Genomic DNA, 15,464 nt, shown 5'->3' with positions numbered 1-15,464 from the left:
AAGTGAGCATGTAGTAGCACTGCTCTTCCAACCCCCCACTCCCTCTGTGATGACTTTATAACCTTCTGTATGTTCTTCCTTGCCTGACCTCTAGTGGATGTAGGCATAATCAGCAAAATGCTCAAAGGAGAGTAACGCTGGGATGAAGCATGTATCCTGGAAAAGCCCCTGCCTCAATTTTAGTTTCAAAGTGGAAGAGATTAGTTTGTAATACGAACTGTCACCAGACAGAGTGATCATCTTGAAACTTTCAAACACTTGGATTGATAATTCTGTGAGCAAGAACCTTGTCTGCTGTTTAGTGCTATATCCCAGCCCAACATGTAGCAAGGGGTCTGACACAGGGTGGGTGTGATGCCAAGTAAGGATGTATATGCATGTGAGTAGTTGTATGTATTTATGAGTGTGTGTATGTGTGTGTGCGTGTGCACGCAGAATATTTATTCATATACGTATGTATTTATTTTAGCTTTTTTATCAAATGTTATAATTTTCTGTATCAGATCTTAAAATCTTTTGTTAAATTTAATGATAGTTTTTTGTAACAGTAAATTGAGCCTTTTTTTCCCCAGCAGGCTTCATGCGAACCTGCACAGTCAAATTAAGCCTTTTTAATATTACCATTATTACATTTGTTAATTGTTGCTCTAGGCCACAGTGTTCATCAGTGAATGCCCTGTTGACATTTTGTGGCACAGTTCCTCATTGTGTGGGACTGTGGTAACAGACAAGTAGCAGCTGCTTATCATTGTGACAGCCAAAATTGTCCCCATACATTTCTAAACACTGTAGGGTAAGGGTGATGGTGCTGCTCCTTCAGTGGGGCACAATTACTAAGGTAATTGAATGAAAATAATTTCTGTATCTTAATTTGTATTTAATCCAATAGATTTGCAAAGCCCCTTGTATTTTCTAAGTAGAGGATTATATGCAGATAATGACAGTTATGTTTCTTTCCAGTCCAGTAAATTCTCTTTGTGTTGTTTCTTTTGTTGGCCTGTCCCTTATAATGTTGAATTGAAGGTAGCTGGATCACTGCCTCCTCTCTGACCTGAGGAGAACGCGCCTGATGTTTGACCATTAAGTATGAGGATTGCTGTTGGTTTGGGAAAGATAGCCTTTATGAAGATACCTTTTATCAGATGAAAGGGATTTGCTAAGAGTCTTTTTTATTCTGACTGGTTATGGAGTGCAGAGCCACTGTTAGTTGGACTTTTTCATCCTATACATTGTTAGTTCTTGATCTCTCTGTGCTTCATTCTAAGTGATTTCCTCAGGTGTTTTTTCAGGGCACCAATCCCATGTTCAGATGAGTCTAATGTGCCATTTAGCCCATCTATTTAGTTTCAGATTTCAATGACTGTGTTTTAAATTTCTGGAATATATATATGTTTACATGTATATGCATACATACATGTATATATATATATATATATATGGATATACATATGGACATGGGCTTTTCCCAAAATGCTCTTTTTCCCTTACATTTTTATTTTTTTATGTGTTTAGTTAGCACATACAGTTGTGCACATATTTATCTTATGGTCTCTATCCAATTGTTCTTTTATTCCAAGTTCTTGAAAGCCTAATCTTGCTATTTGTTGTGTCTTCTGACTCTTGCTTACAATGGATTGTTTCTTCCTGTGTCTTGCCAGTTGTGTCTTGAATGATGAGTCTGTCTTTAGAGGACATAATCTGGTGGAGCTCTGGGAGGCAGGCTCCCCCTGCCAGAGCAGTTTACAGTTAATTCTGTCAGGTACCTGGGGATATCACTGACATGTGACCAATTTGGTATAAATGTGTCTAGGGATTTCCTGAACTACATGTGTAGAGTAGAGCTCCAAAACCACATTAGAGACACATCAGTGGTTACCAGTTACTGAGGGATTGGGAGCCTTTTCCTCTCTTGGCTCAACCTCCTTCTTCATCTAGGTTCATGACCTTTTTTTTTTTTCCTTCCAGTTTAGTTTTTGTTGAGATCATAGCCCATATATGTAAAAGCATGAGTTCCAACTTTTGTCAACTCTATGGGCTTATATCCTACCCTGTTTAAAAACCAAAATACTTTTAAATCAATAAAAGGAGATTAGATTAGTAATTAGGCCAGGATGAGAGGTGAGACCTAAGACCCAGTTTACAGGGCTGGATAGCCTATCCCTGCTGGAAGACCTCAGTTCTCTCTGAGGCCTCAGGTCATTTCCCTTACTTTCTTGACATACACTCTTGTAGGCATTTAAAAGGATGTCTTATATTTTATCTCACATTCCTAAGTGCTTATAGTGTGACACCTTTTAGTTTATCTGGTCTGCCATATTGGCAGGATAATCTGTCTTTAATCTTAACATTAGGGTCTTTCTCTGTCTCCTTTGGTTCATCTTAAGACAGAATAACAGTGGAGAGAGACTGGAGAAGGTGGGTGGGGGAGAGGTTTGGAGTGGGAGAAAGAGGAAAAGAGTGGAAGAAAGACTGAGAGATGGGAAAGAGGTAGATAGAGACAGTGGATAGACAGGTTGATGGAGAGAAAGAGAACACATGAATGAGAGTCAGACATGTTTGAGCAGAGAGATGCACACAGAGACACATACATGCAGGCACAGACTCGGACCTGGAGACCTGGCACACCTGGGTGTGTGGACCCAGAGATAACGTGCTCACAAAGCCACACGCGTGCACCGCCCTTGGGGATGCAGGAAGCTGAAAGTAGAGAGTGAAAACAGAAAATAACCAAATCTAAGTGCATTAGAATAATTGTAAGAGTAAACTCAGAATCAGTGGGAGTAGAAAAGATGGCTTTAAAATGAACTGGAATTTTGCTCCCAGCAGTTTGATGCCACAGCAACAGTCGTTATTGTGAGTGGGGATGTAGGCTGCTGGGGTGGGACTTGCCTGGTAGCAACTGACAGAGCAAACCAGTGCGGGGTGGGGGGTGCGAAGGTGGGTGGGAGGTGGGGGGGTGGGGGGGTAGGGAGTCAAGCTCTTGATTTTGGTCTCCTTGGCACTGATGAATAGAGATAATCACTGATTTTTAGTGGGACAGTGGGACAGTAGTAATTTAAAAAAAAAGTAGATCAATCTGATTTTAAACTGACTTTTCCAATTTCGTCATTGCCTTGAAGATCATAACCAGATTTAGAAACGTGTCGTCCTAAAGTTGAAATTAAAAGTTTGAGATCTTGATCATGTCAAATATTTAAAGATAGGAAACTGAGGCTGCCAGTGCAGAGTAAAGAGGTAGAGGGTGGCAAGTTACTGTTCTGTGCAGATTGTCTTTTGTGGCTCCTATCTGTATTAGACCCAGTACATTTTAGGCCTTGATGTACTTCTCTGTTTTCCTGTTTTTCCTAGCTTTCTAGACCATCAGTGATAGATAATGACTCCTGGATGTTATTTTATTGCATGAATCTTTTATAACAATGGTTATAATACTGGTGCTGTTTTAAAAGCCAAGATGAGCCATTTTGGATCTCTGATACTGTGACATCTGTGGAAAGAACAGGAGAAAATTAGGTTACCTGGCGTAGGAGAAGACTGCTGAATTAAGCTGGTTGGCAAGCACGCTGTTTGACTATTTTCAGTTTTGAATAAAGGATCCATCCCTTCGTAACCTGTACCCAGCTGAAATGGACTCAAAGCAGCATGACTGAATATCTCTATTAGCACCTGAAAGTGTGGCAGTAGACTCTTAGAAAGTCCGTTCTGTTAATATTTTAATTGGACTGTATTTCTTAATAAGTGTCATGATGGTAAAGAAGCAGTTAGTAGTTCAAAACTCTGGTTCCCAAGGTTTGAAATCAACTCTAGAGATTCCATAATATTTCTTAAAACTGCCCTTTTTCTGTAAAGAATCACTTCCTTAGGGGCTGGTTCATCATGTCATTATGGATCACCTTGTCCTGTTTTATGAGAGGTAGGAAGATCTGTATCAGGAGTGTGAAACACTGAAGTTATTTCTTTTTTTAAGATTTTATTTATTAGAGAGAGAAGCAGAGAGAGAGCGAGAGAGAGAGCGTGTACGCACAAACAAAGGAAGCTGCAAGCAGAGGGAGAAGTAGGCTCCCTCCTGAGCAAGGAACCCAGTGTGGGCTCCATCCCGGGACCCTGGGATCATGACCTGAGCCAAAGGCAGCAGCTTAACTGACTGAGCTATGCAGGCGTCCCTGAAACACCGAAGTTTTAAACATCAGTCTCTAATCAGGACTCCCTAGAGAAAAGATACTGTATAATGATGGTTTAGCATCATTTTTAGTGTCTTTAACATACATATTTGAAGAGTTTTGTGTCTCTAGCATTGAGCTAGATGCTATGTAATACTGTTTTTTAATACCCTAAAATTTTAATAGCCATTCTTTATGGGGTACCTATTGTGTGACAAATATCATGCTTATTGCTTTATGTGAATATCTTCTAATCATCATGGCAGTCCTCTAAATTGGGAGTTATTTGCCCACTTTGTAGATGAGGAAAATGAAACCTAGTATGGCATAGTATGGCAATTTGCCCACGGCCCTAGAATGAGCAGAGATGTATTCAAATCTAGATCTTTTATATTATAAAAGGTGTTTTTTCTACTCCACCTTTTGTGCCTCTCTTTGGGGAATGAATGATTCCCAGAACTCTAGGATAGTTGATTTTTACTTTCTAAATGTGGATTATAGGATTTAAAATATACTTTTTTTTTTTTTTTTTTTTAAAGATTTTAGTTATTTGTCAGAGGGAGAGAGATCACAAGCAGGGGGAGCAGTAGGCAGAGGGAGAAGCAGGCTCCCTACTGAGCAAGGAGCCTGATGTGAGACTTGATCCCAGGCCCCTGGGATCATGACCTGAGCTGAAGGCACTGACTGAACCACCCAGATATCTTGAATTTATTGTGTTCTTGATGGTTTTTTAAAATTATTCTTTTTAATTCTTTTTAATTATTTTCCACTGGTACTTCACACCTTAAAATTAGAAGGACACGTTATTAGAACAGGAACTTGATCTGTTTTGTTCCCTTCTGTATCTTGTATCCTCAATATGTGGAACCTAGAGATGCTCATTGATTGTTTGTTGAGTGAATGAATGAAAACCATGGCAGTTTGGACTGACCTTGATAAATACCCATTGTATTCATACTCATGGTATCTAATAAAATGCTAATTTACCCTGTCACGGTGTAATTATTAAGGCAAATATGTGATAGAAATAACATGATTTTTTTTTAAGTCATCTAAATACAAGTTTTGTCTCACTATTAATGTACTACAGCCCTTTGAAAGTCGAGAATGCATTCTCATGCCCAGGAAATAGCTGATGGAGGTAACTGGAAGGGGAAAGACACAGACATGGTTACCACCCCAAAGTAGTCTTAGTTATCAACAGGACTGAACATACGTAGTATAGACTCAGTGCCTTTTTGTTCACCTCATTGAATTGAATGGCCTTGCTGGAGTTGGGGCAGGAAGGGGGAAGCAGTATAAATTTTTGACTCTCAGAAAGAATCCAGTGCTTTAAGTTCTTTTGTTTTAAGCACACTATTCTCTATCTTGTAGCATTTGGTTAGATACCCTGTTCTTCATAATTCACTGGCTGGTCCTCTATTCTGATAGGATCAGGTATTTCATCTTGTTTCGCTGACTAAATTGTAAGTTCCTGTAGGACAAACTGCATCTCATCCTTCTGTGTGCCCCTTCCAGAGATTGCCCAAGTGCTGACCTCACTTGCTGCAGAGCTGTTGGCGCCTATGTGGTGTCACTAGCCAGCTCCTCTCTGTGGGTCTTTTCTTGGGGATGGCAGTATTGCAGTGGGGTTTTATTCTTTCAGTAAGGATGGTGTTGTCGTCACTAAAATTATACTTAATGACATCCAGCCTAGTGAGTATTTAATTTTGTAAGTTATCACTTCTCCTCATTAAGTTGGCACATCAGGTAATTCAAGAGCTTGATGGGGCTGTATGTGCTCTGGGAAGGCGGGTGGGTCTGATGGCAAAGCTAGGGCTTGTGGGTTTCTAAGAGTGGGGTAGGGGAGGGTGAGGAGTGTTTGTCATGGTGGTGAATTGGAGGAGGATTATGGGAACAATTAGTGTTTATGACTTTAAAATAGGTAGTATACTGTCAGAACTGACTTCACAATGGTTAACATTCCTTAGCAGTGAGGTTTATTTCATCTGTCATCTCTGATCTTAACCTTGTTATTTCATGACTTTCTTCCTTTAATTTTTGACACTCAGAAACATCACTGAGAGGTGCCTGGGTGGCTCATTCAGTAAAGCTTCTGACTCTTGATTTTCGCTCAAGTTATCTCAGTGTTGTGAGATGAAGCCCTTGTGGGGCTCCACTTTCCACAGGGAGTCTGCTTGAGATTCTTTCTTTCCTTCACCCTCTGCCCCTCCCCTTGTTCGAGAGCGCTCTCTCTCAAAATAAATAAATAAATCTTTTAAAAGGAAAATAAAGAAAGAAACATCACTGAGCTGAACTGAAATCATTACACTCTTCCATATGTGTTCCAATTCATTCACATCTGGGATATCATTTTTCCTGACTTTCTACAGTGTGGGGATTTTTTTCTTTATGGCTAAAGTAGCAGTTTTGTCATGCTTGACTTCAGAGTGTAAGTTTGAGTGATATGGCAGGTTTATTCTGCTTGGCTTGTGAGAATGCTGCCTTTTCTCATTTTTTGTTCCCTGAAAAGTTGGTATTCCCTTGCCAAAGCACATACTGTAATTGCCATATTTCTCTTCAAGATCTGGGGCTCTTCTGTGTAGGAAACACCTGGCAGTTCCTTATACCTTTGTATTCTGCTCTTGTGCATATGTAAATCAGTGCTAGGTAAACCGGGTGCTGAGGTTGGCCCACCTTCACATGAATAGTTAATAGAAGTGGGGCTTTCATACTTGCCCTATGCAAAGTTAGCCCATTGACCTACAGTTGGCAAGAGTTTTATTACTTTCCACTCTGTGGTTATGGAATATGGATCTGGGTTAGGATTGCAGAAAATGCAAACCAGCATGTTGTTAGATGCTTTTTTTCTGAGTAATGCCCTGGCAACTCATGAAAGTGTTGAGCTCGAATGTGTTAACATCTGGGCATGTTTGCTGATAAAAATTAGTCTGTGTTCCTCAGCAGTGTTACATGTACTCTTTAGAAGCAGAGATAGCCTCGATTTTTCTTTGTATAAACTTCCTGGTTATCTCCTTCAGGATCTAGATCCCAAAATTTAAATTCCAGGGAGAACTTAAGAAAGATTATGTGAACCCAGCTTTAGAGGCTTCTGGATTTTCCTCTGTGTCGGCTTTTGCCTCCTTTCTCTTTTGAGCTCCAGTCCTTCTAGGGCAGTCAGGATCTGAGGCAAGGTCGGGGCCTAGTAGGGGTAATGGGAAAAACTTTGGAGTCTAGATTTCAGATGGAGACCAGAATTCTGGTTCACGTTCTATTATCACGCAGCTAGACCCTTAACCTCTGCACAGGAGAGCAAGTGGTTGTCCTCCCCCATGGCCCCGCTCAGCTTAGACTAGGAAGTGTGCAGTGTACTAACAGGGCGGCTGCGGGCAGGACAGAGGCTCCTCCCCGGGGCGGGTGGGGGGGGGTGTCCCTCGTCCCTCACAGCACAGTGTCTTTTATCACGAGTTCCTTCAGCATGTGGCCAGTGCTGGTGGGGCGACTCAGCTTGGTGGCTTTGCGCAAGGCTCCCCGGACTTGTGGGAAGGAGAATGTGACAGCCACAGCCCAAATTGCTCAGGGCATCTCCTGGGAAAATCCATGTGTGCTGGAGAAATAATGTCCAGCCACCTAGTGGATAACAAAGTCTTACATCATTTATCACAAATTGTTTTAAAACATTAATGTTTGAAATGATGAAAGTTAAACAGATGAAAATATGCTCAATGCAGAAACTTAGAAAACATGGAAAAGAAAAAGTGTCTCCCTTGCATTATTCAAAGGTAACCAAGTATTAGTGTATATTCTTTTAATATGTATACTATGCCTGTGCATATTCCCCCCCCCCACCCAAATGATACCATGCTGCTTTCTTCACCTAATGACATATGGTATTACTATTTCCATGTGACTAAAATATTCTTCACATTTTTAAAATTATATGAAGTATTTTTATTGAAGTATAGTTGACATGCAGTGTTAGACTAGTTTCAGGTGGAAACATAGTGATTCAACAATTCCTTACATGAGGCTATGCTCACGGTGAGTAGTGTGGTTCGCGTAAGTGTTTTATGGTGGCATAGCATTCTCCCATCTAGGCACACTATTAGTTACCATAACAAATGCCCTGTTATCGGCAGCCTTCTCTCAGAATCTGTGAATGTCTCCATTCTTAGCCATTTCTAGGGTTTGTGACCATTATAGTATAGAATCCTTATCTCTAGGGATTGTCCTCCAGGACATTTCTTAAATTTAAAGCAGCAGGATCTCAATTCCCTAAGAAGTGGCAGTCTTGTGTTACTTGGGCACCACTTTTGTCTTGAAACAGAAAAACTACACTTTTTGTTTGTGGTGTTTTACAAACCCCTAGTGAACTTTTTAATGATAAAGTGAGGCTGCATAGGGTGGCCTGCCTGTGTATTTTTCAAATGTCTAGGTTAAAATCTGTCACTTGACAGTCTTCTGCCCACCCCAGCCCTGCAAACAAATCCCTCAAAACTGGTTTGGTGGATGAGTTCAAAATAGATGCAGTGCTGACACTGTCCAAGGCTAGGGCGTTGAGTTTCTGTTACTCTACCATCAGCATGGGACACTGCAGCACCTTGTTTTTCAGTCAGTACTTCTATGGGGACCATTAAGTTAAGATTTTGGAAGTTAACAGCATCCATCGTGGTTGGGATTACATATATGCCCTCAGTTTTCATATGCTGGAGTTCTCAAAAAAATAATTGAGTAACATATTTGTTACTTGACCTTTTTAAAAAAATTTATTAACTTTTTAAATAAAGATTTTATTTATTTGAAAGAGAGGGAGAGAGCATGAGCTGGGGGAGAGGCAGAGGAGAAAGCAGACTCCCCACTAAGCAGGGAGCCCAATATGGAACTCTATCCCTGGGGTCATGACCTGAGCCAAAGGCAGCTGCTTAACCAACTGAGCCACCCAAGCGCCTCTGACTTTTCCATAACAAAATCCTATTTGAGCAGGAAGCCCCATAATAAAGACTCATTTTCACCAGATTTCTGGCCAAATTTTATCTAGTTCAAATTGAAGCAAGTGTGAAAAATTGTCTTTTTTGGCTTTCTCCTTCCATAGCTTTTAGCTGTGAAACGGCTATACTGTAGATATGATTTTAATAGTTGTCACAGAAGAAGGACCAGATAATTGAAATAGCATTTAAGATTCAAGAATGCATTGTTTAAATCAGGCACCCAGGGTGAGGTCAGTAGCTGTAGTCCAATAAGCCGTTGGCTGATGTAGGGAAGATTGCTTTACTTCAAAGGTTTGTTGAGGTGAGTCTCTGTGGATAAGTGGTTAGGTGTTGCTTCCCACGTGTATATGACCATCCTTTTTTCTTTTATTTTTGACTTAATTAGCTATGAAAGCTAAGGATAGATACCATCTATTTTTATTGGCCTTGAGTAGGTTTCTTTGCAAATTTATTGAAATGAACTCAAAATAGTCTTTGTTCTGATGCTGGAAGCTGATTTGAAGACCATTCTGACTTTCTAGTAATTTTGGTTTTCTTTTCCCTCCCCTAATTGAAATCTTTTGTTTTGTTTAACTATTTTTTCCCTCCCCTTGAAATCATTTTTTTTTTTTTAAAAGCTGGAAAAACTTCTATGATGGGATTCTAAATTGTTTATACTTTACTGACAAGCCTCTAGCTCTTGGAGATTGTTTGGAGGCAGGGATTACAAAACCAATGCCCATGGGGTGGTGGGAAGGTCTGAGAGTGAGGAGCAGTACCTGATGGGTGTCACGGAGGCGAGAGGGTTGACCGCTGAGCACTGGAATCTTAGGTCTCACCCGGAGGGGCCAGCAGCTGCTGCATTCAGCCCATTGTGACCACTGGGATGGGAACCCAGTGGAAAGAGAAGCTGGAAATAGATTTTTGTCTCTGTGTTATATGTTTGAAATATAAAAATCATTATGTGTTTGTCTGTGGCTCAAACAAAACCTATCCATGGCCCGAGATTATCCCCACCGTTGGCCAGTCTGCAGTCTTTGCTCTGAAGGATAAATTGTGCTTTTTTAGAAAATAACAGTTTTAGATCAAGTAGTTTGTGAATGCTGATTTGGCTGAGATACTCTATTTTAATCACCTTTAACAAGGAAATACTGCTTAAATAATGGTAGATTTTAGATGAGTCGGTTGTAGCACCTAATTCCCTGTAATTGAGGTTATACTCTATCTTGCTATTTTGTAGTATCCTGGGTGCAGAGTAGGATTTTAAAAAGAAAATGGAATTTGAGGCCAACAGATCTTCCACCAAGTGTCTAATTTTTATGGGTGACTTTCTCAAGTTTCTAAATAGCAGTGTTCTCGATTGAACCTAGAATGTATTAACATAATAACTTAGGTTTTTGCCAGAATCCTTGAATGTATTATCAGTTAAAAAACCTGAAAATTAATCTTGACTCCCCTGAGTTATCAAATCAATATTTATGTGTTTTCTTTTTCTTTCTTTAAAGATTTGAACATGGAATTCAATCCTTCAGACCATCCTCGGGCCAGCACAATATTCCTCAGTAAATCTCAGACGGACGGTAGGTTACTAATTTATTTGTGTTCTTAAAACAAAACAAAAGGCTCATGTTGGTAACCTAAGTCTTGACTTTCCACTAGTTGTGATTCTTGAGGTAAAAGTAGAATCCCCTTTAGTAGCCCCTCAAGTGTATTGTTGGATGGTGTTCTCTGGAGGTTTCTTTCCTTTGTACGTAGTAAGTTATGTTTTTCGAACTTCCTTCCTTCCTTCCTTTTCCTCCCTTCCTTCCTCCCTCTCCCTCCCTCCTTGCCGTTCTTTCTTTCAGCTTTTATTTATTTATCTGAGAGAGTGTGAGCGCACAAGGAGGGGAGCAGCAGACTTCCCTCCCACCCCTGCAAGCTGAGCAGGGAGCTGGATGTGGGTTTTGATCCCAGGACCCTGGGATCATGACCTGAGCTGAAAGCCGATGCTTAATGGACTGAGCCACCCAGGTGCCCCTAGAATTTTCTTTCTTGAAGCAGCTATTATCCTCATTTTGCTCGTCAGCTGGATTATTTCTGTATGTATGCTATACTACCAGTTTTTACAGCAGTCAGACATTTTCTCTTAAGGACTGATACTTGCATAAATCTCTAAAGATCAGAAGTGTTTGTTTTTTTAGACAGTTTGTAGAAGAAAGCAAAATGTAATCCTTGAATAAAATAAAATAAAGTCCCTGTTATGTCTGTTGTGCCATTTGAGAGCTGAGTTAAACCTGTACACTAAGGGTAAATGCTTTCTTTTTTGCCAAACTTCTACTACCCAGATTATTCTGCAGTCTTTGTGTTTGTCCCAGGAGTATGTGTGGAAATTCTGTTAAACGTTTTTCTCTCTTTTCAGCCCCTAGCTTATCTCACTGTTCCCTGGCCTTTGGCTACAAAGGACAGATAAAAGTTATACAGTATAATGAACATGAATCTTCTCAGTTGGTTTCCTATAAAACGGTAGCCAGAGAAATTTGTTAAATGACCATGAAGTGACCAGGATATTACATTACAGTGCTGGAGTCCTGTGTAATTCAATCCCTGACAGGTCTGGCAAATCACAAAGCCCTCCTTTAGAGAACATCCTAATTTGACTAGAAAATAATCAAACATTTATAAGACAGACTTCATTTATAAGAACTGATAACTTTCCAGTAATGGTTAGGTGACAGTTTTGACATGTTAAAGTGATATTGATGATTATTACTTAAGCAGCCACTGACTTGATCTGAAAGAATCTGGTGCATTTATAAAAGTCAGTCAGTGTTTCCAAGCATAAAAACAAATCATTCTAGGCATCAAATACTTAAAAAATAAGTTTTAAATATATCAGGTAAAAACAAAACAGGATACGTATTTCTTGGCCTGGTAAAGTGGGAAGTCACTGGGAGAGGTAGGATATTGTAAGGGAAGGGCAGTGATAGAAGGCAGGAGGGTTTGGAACAAGGAGAATATAAAACAATTAAATTTTGCACTTGATGCAAGATTAGCATACTTTCAGGTTTGGTTCCTGTTTCTTGTGACTTCACGGTATAGACCAATATCATTCAGGAAATTTTCTTTTCTTTTTTTTTTTTTTAATGCTTGGAAACAGAGAGCCCGATGTGGGGCACGATCCCAAGACCCTGAGATCATGACTTGAGCCAAAGGCAGAGGCTTAACCCAGGCACCCCTCATTCAGGAAACTTTCTAACTGGAATCAAATGGAATTGCAGAAGGGCCTCTAAGTAGATGACACGTACCTTGTTTGTCTTGGTAAAATGAAACTCAGCCATTTTCTGAGCTAATAGAAGGATTGCTCCACAAATGAGTTAGGGAAGTGTATCTTTCCCCTTTACCTTTACTACAAATTTTATTTCCTGCTTCCTCTTCAGGAACATTAGAGTATTGATTCTTCTCACCCTTCTGTTTAATCCTTCAATTTTTCCCCAAATGCTGGATCTTCCCATTCAACATGAAAACCTTTTTGAGTTACACAAGAAATATAAAAAAAGGAAAGATAATCAATAGCCTCTCCCTGAAGTTTTCTTCTCTCCTCTGTTCAGTGGGAGTTTCTATACCATCTCAATTTCTCTTTCCATTCACTTGTCCACTAGCATCTTCCCACCACCACCTTTCTCTGGAGCATGAGGGACATCTTTGTTTCTCTTAGCTCTTGAGCTCTCATATGGCATTTACAGCCACTGACTGTTCCTTGCTCCTTAAAACTCCTCTTCTGGCATTTTATATTCAGACAGGCCAATTTGAGGAAAGCAAGTCCCTCTAATGAACAATTGCTATATAAATAATTTAAAAAATAGGTTTTAAAAATAGGTACACTTGATAACTTTACTAAGTTAATTCTTTGGTGAATTGATTATCAGTCAGGGAAATATTTAGGGAATTGGTCCTGAGAAACCCTCCCTTTTTTTAAAGGTCCTACTCAGGCATCTTTGATCAAGTTCTCCATTCATCTCCGTAATGTTGGTGTTTTATAGGGTTCTGTGCTTTATCCTCTTATCTTCTGGGTTTACACACAGTTTCTCACAGTGTTCGTTTCAATAATGATCTCTAGTCGGGTTTTTCTCTGCAGTGTTCAGATCCCTTATATCCATCTGCCTGCTGGACATCTTGATATCTTCTTCTAACTCAGTATGTCCCAGTCAGGACTTAGTAACTACAGGTAGTGCCCTGCGTTTCCTGTTCTACCTAGGTCCCCAGAGCAGGGGAGACTTGACTTTTCCTTGACTCATCCCTCGTCCCAAGTCTCCTGTGCTGGTGGTAGTGCTGGAGCTCATTCACACTGACTCGCAGCAGCTGATGGTGCACATTTCTGCCCAGTTCCAAGTTCAGTGACTCCACTTTGGGAGTTCGAGAACAGCCACAAAGGGAATTTTACCCTGTAGAAATTGACAAATGCTACAAATCAGGGCTTTTTTCTTTCTTTTTTCTCTTTTTTTCTTTTTTCCTTTTTAAAAGGCAGCTGTGGAGCACTTCCTGGCATATCACTACAGCCAAGTGATCAAAGGTGTGCTAGTTTCTGCCTCATAACTGTCCCCTGAATCCGCCTCCTCTTTACCATTCCCGTTGCTGCCGCCTTAGCTGAGACTCCTGTTTTCCCCATTGGATTACTGCAGCAGCCTGTGGACCCACCTGTGACTGTATCTCTTTCCGGTCCTATGGCTCTGCTCTTGCTAGGTGAAAAGACTTTCTGTAAATCAGATCTGACTATGTCACTTGCTTGCTTCAACTTTTTTAATGGCTCTCCAGTTGCCTTAGAATTAAGTTTCAGCTGCCAGTTGGAAATGTCATATGATTTCTTCTTCGAAAACTATGAACTCCTTTGAACATTTTTATGTGATAATAGACAAGGCCCTCGTGATGCATCCTCTGCCTGCCTTCTCAGCCCACTTTCTTCTTTTGCATCTCTGGGCTTCCGCGGTACAGAATCCCTTACAGTTCCCCTGGTGTGCCACGTGGCCTCCTGTGCCTTTGCACTGACCTGTGTTTCCCCTTCTGTCTTCGACACAGCTCATTCCTCCAGTCTCTAAGCCTCATTTCAGCTATCACCTCTCCTCATCCCTCAGGCTGGGTTAACTGGGCCTTTGGTGGGTTTCCGCTCTTCATGGTCTGAGCTGTATTGTGGTATTTAGAACTATTTTCTTGTCTGTGTTGACAACTAGCTCCTAGAGAGCAAGTGGTCATGGATCTCAGTATCTCCTGTGCCTTGCTCTGCCTGGCACCGAGGATATTTAACTTAGGTGATTGAAAGAAGGAAAAAAAATGACAGAGCCACGAGACATTTTTGATTTACTTGTGATCATTCTTTGCTTCCACAGACTTATATTTTCGTTACAAGACCATATGTCTAAGAGAATTAGAGCAGTCCAAAATTGTGGGTCCCACCCACACCAATTTATTTTATTCTATTTAATTTCAATTTTTGGAAGAAATGTTCTAATCCCAGATTATAAGGCACACAGCACCTTTTAGATTCCTTTCTTTCGAATTTGGTGATCTCCCCTCTCTTCTCAGGGTGATGGACTCCTTCAGTAGTTTGCACTAGGTTTGTGGGTAGGAGGCTGTTGGTGGGGTGGTGGCAGTTCTTTATGAGGGCAGCTCCTGCCTGGGGCCACAGCCATGTGCTCTTTGGCCTTTGCCCCTTTCCACGCTGCAGACCCGCCATCCTCTTTCCTTCTCCAGCACTCGATGGTGTGATGAATACACACTATCTGCTATGCTCCCCATGGGCCAACTGTTCGTTATTCTGCTCTAGCTGATACCTATATTAAGTCATTAGGAGTTAAATTAGAACCTACTAAGTTCCTTTTCCCTCTGATGTCAGAGATTTAGGATGTCCTTGGATCCTTTTTCTCAGTATTCAGAAGGAGACTGGAAACTTTACCATAACAGAATGATAATAGAGTGCTTGCCTAATTAGAACTGTGCCAGCTGGCTGAAGTTAGGGATATTCTGTCCAAAGCCAGACTGACTGCTCTCTCAGTCTCTTCTTCACACAAGTGGGATGTCACTGCAGAATCTTTGTTTGAGAGCCACTCAACAAAGAAGGGACCAAAGGTTCCTTTCAGGACTGGGTGGGGTTGCCAGGTGAGAGAGAAATTAGTTTGCTTAGCCTGCCTTGGCTTTTCGTGCCATCATTTTGCTTGTGGAGAAGAATTATAGTTCCTAGTGTTTTTTCCTTTTCTATACTATTTTAATTCATTGTTTTCGAAGACATGAGAGCCTACTCTTAAGTAGTAGGAGAAAGCAGCCAAACCACATCTTTTTTAACTGGTATGGTTTTTAGACGTTCTTTATCTTAAAAAAGAATTTGGACAAA

The 15,464-nt window shown here is 40.6% G+C and overlaps 1 protein-coding gene across 3 annotated transcripts in view; it reads left to right on the top strand.

Moving 5' to 3' along the window:
• Positions 1–15,464, top strand: part of CCNY (cyclin Y) — a 320,551-nt gene that overhangs the window by 233,031 nt on the left and 72,056 nt on the right. For all 3 annotated transcript variants that reach the window (XM_032349316.1, XM_032349318.1, XM_032349317.1), the window contains one exon: positions 10,609–10,683. In XM_032349316.1, coding sequence (XP_032205207.1) covers positions 10,617–10,683 — 67 coding nt within the window. In that variant the 5' untranslated portion in view covers positions 10,609–10,616. The remainder of the gene's footprint in view (positions 1–10,608; positions 10,684–15,464) is intronic.

This window comes from Mustela erminea, chromosome 6 (genome assembly GCF_009829155.1).
Source record: "Mustela erminea isolate mMusErm1 chromosome 6, mMusErm1.Pri, whole genome shotgun sequence".
Classification (NCBI taxonomy): domain Eukaryota; kingdom Metazoa; phylum Chordata; class Mammalia; order Carnivora; family Mustelidae; genus Mustela; species Mustela erminea.
This window is presented reverse-complemented; position numbering and strand designations above follow the sequence as displayed.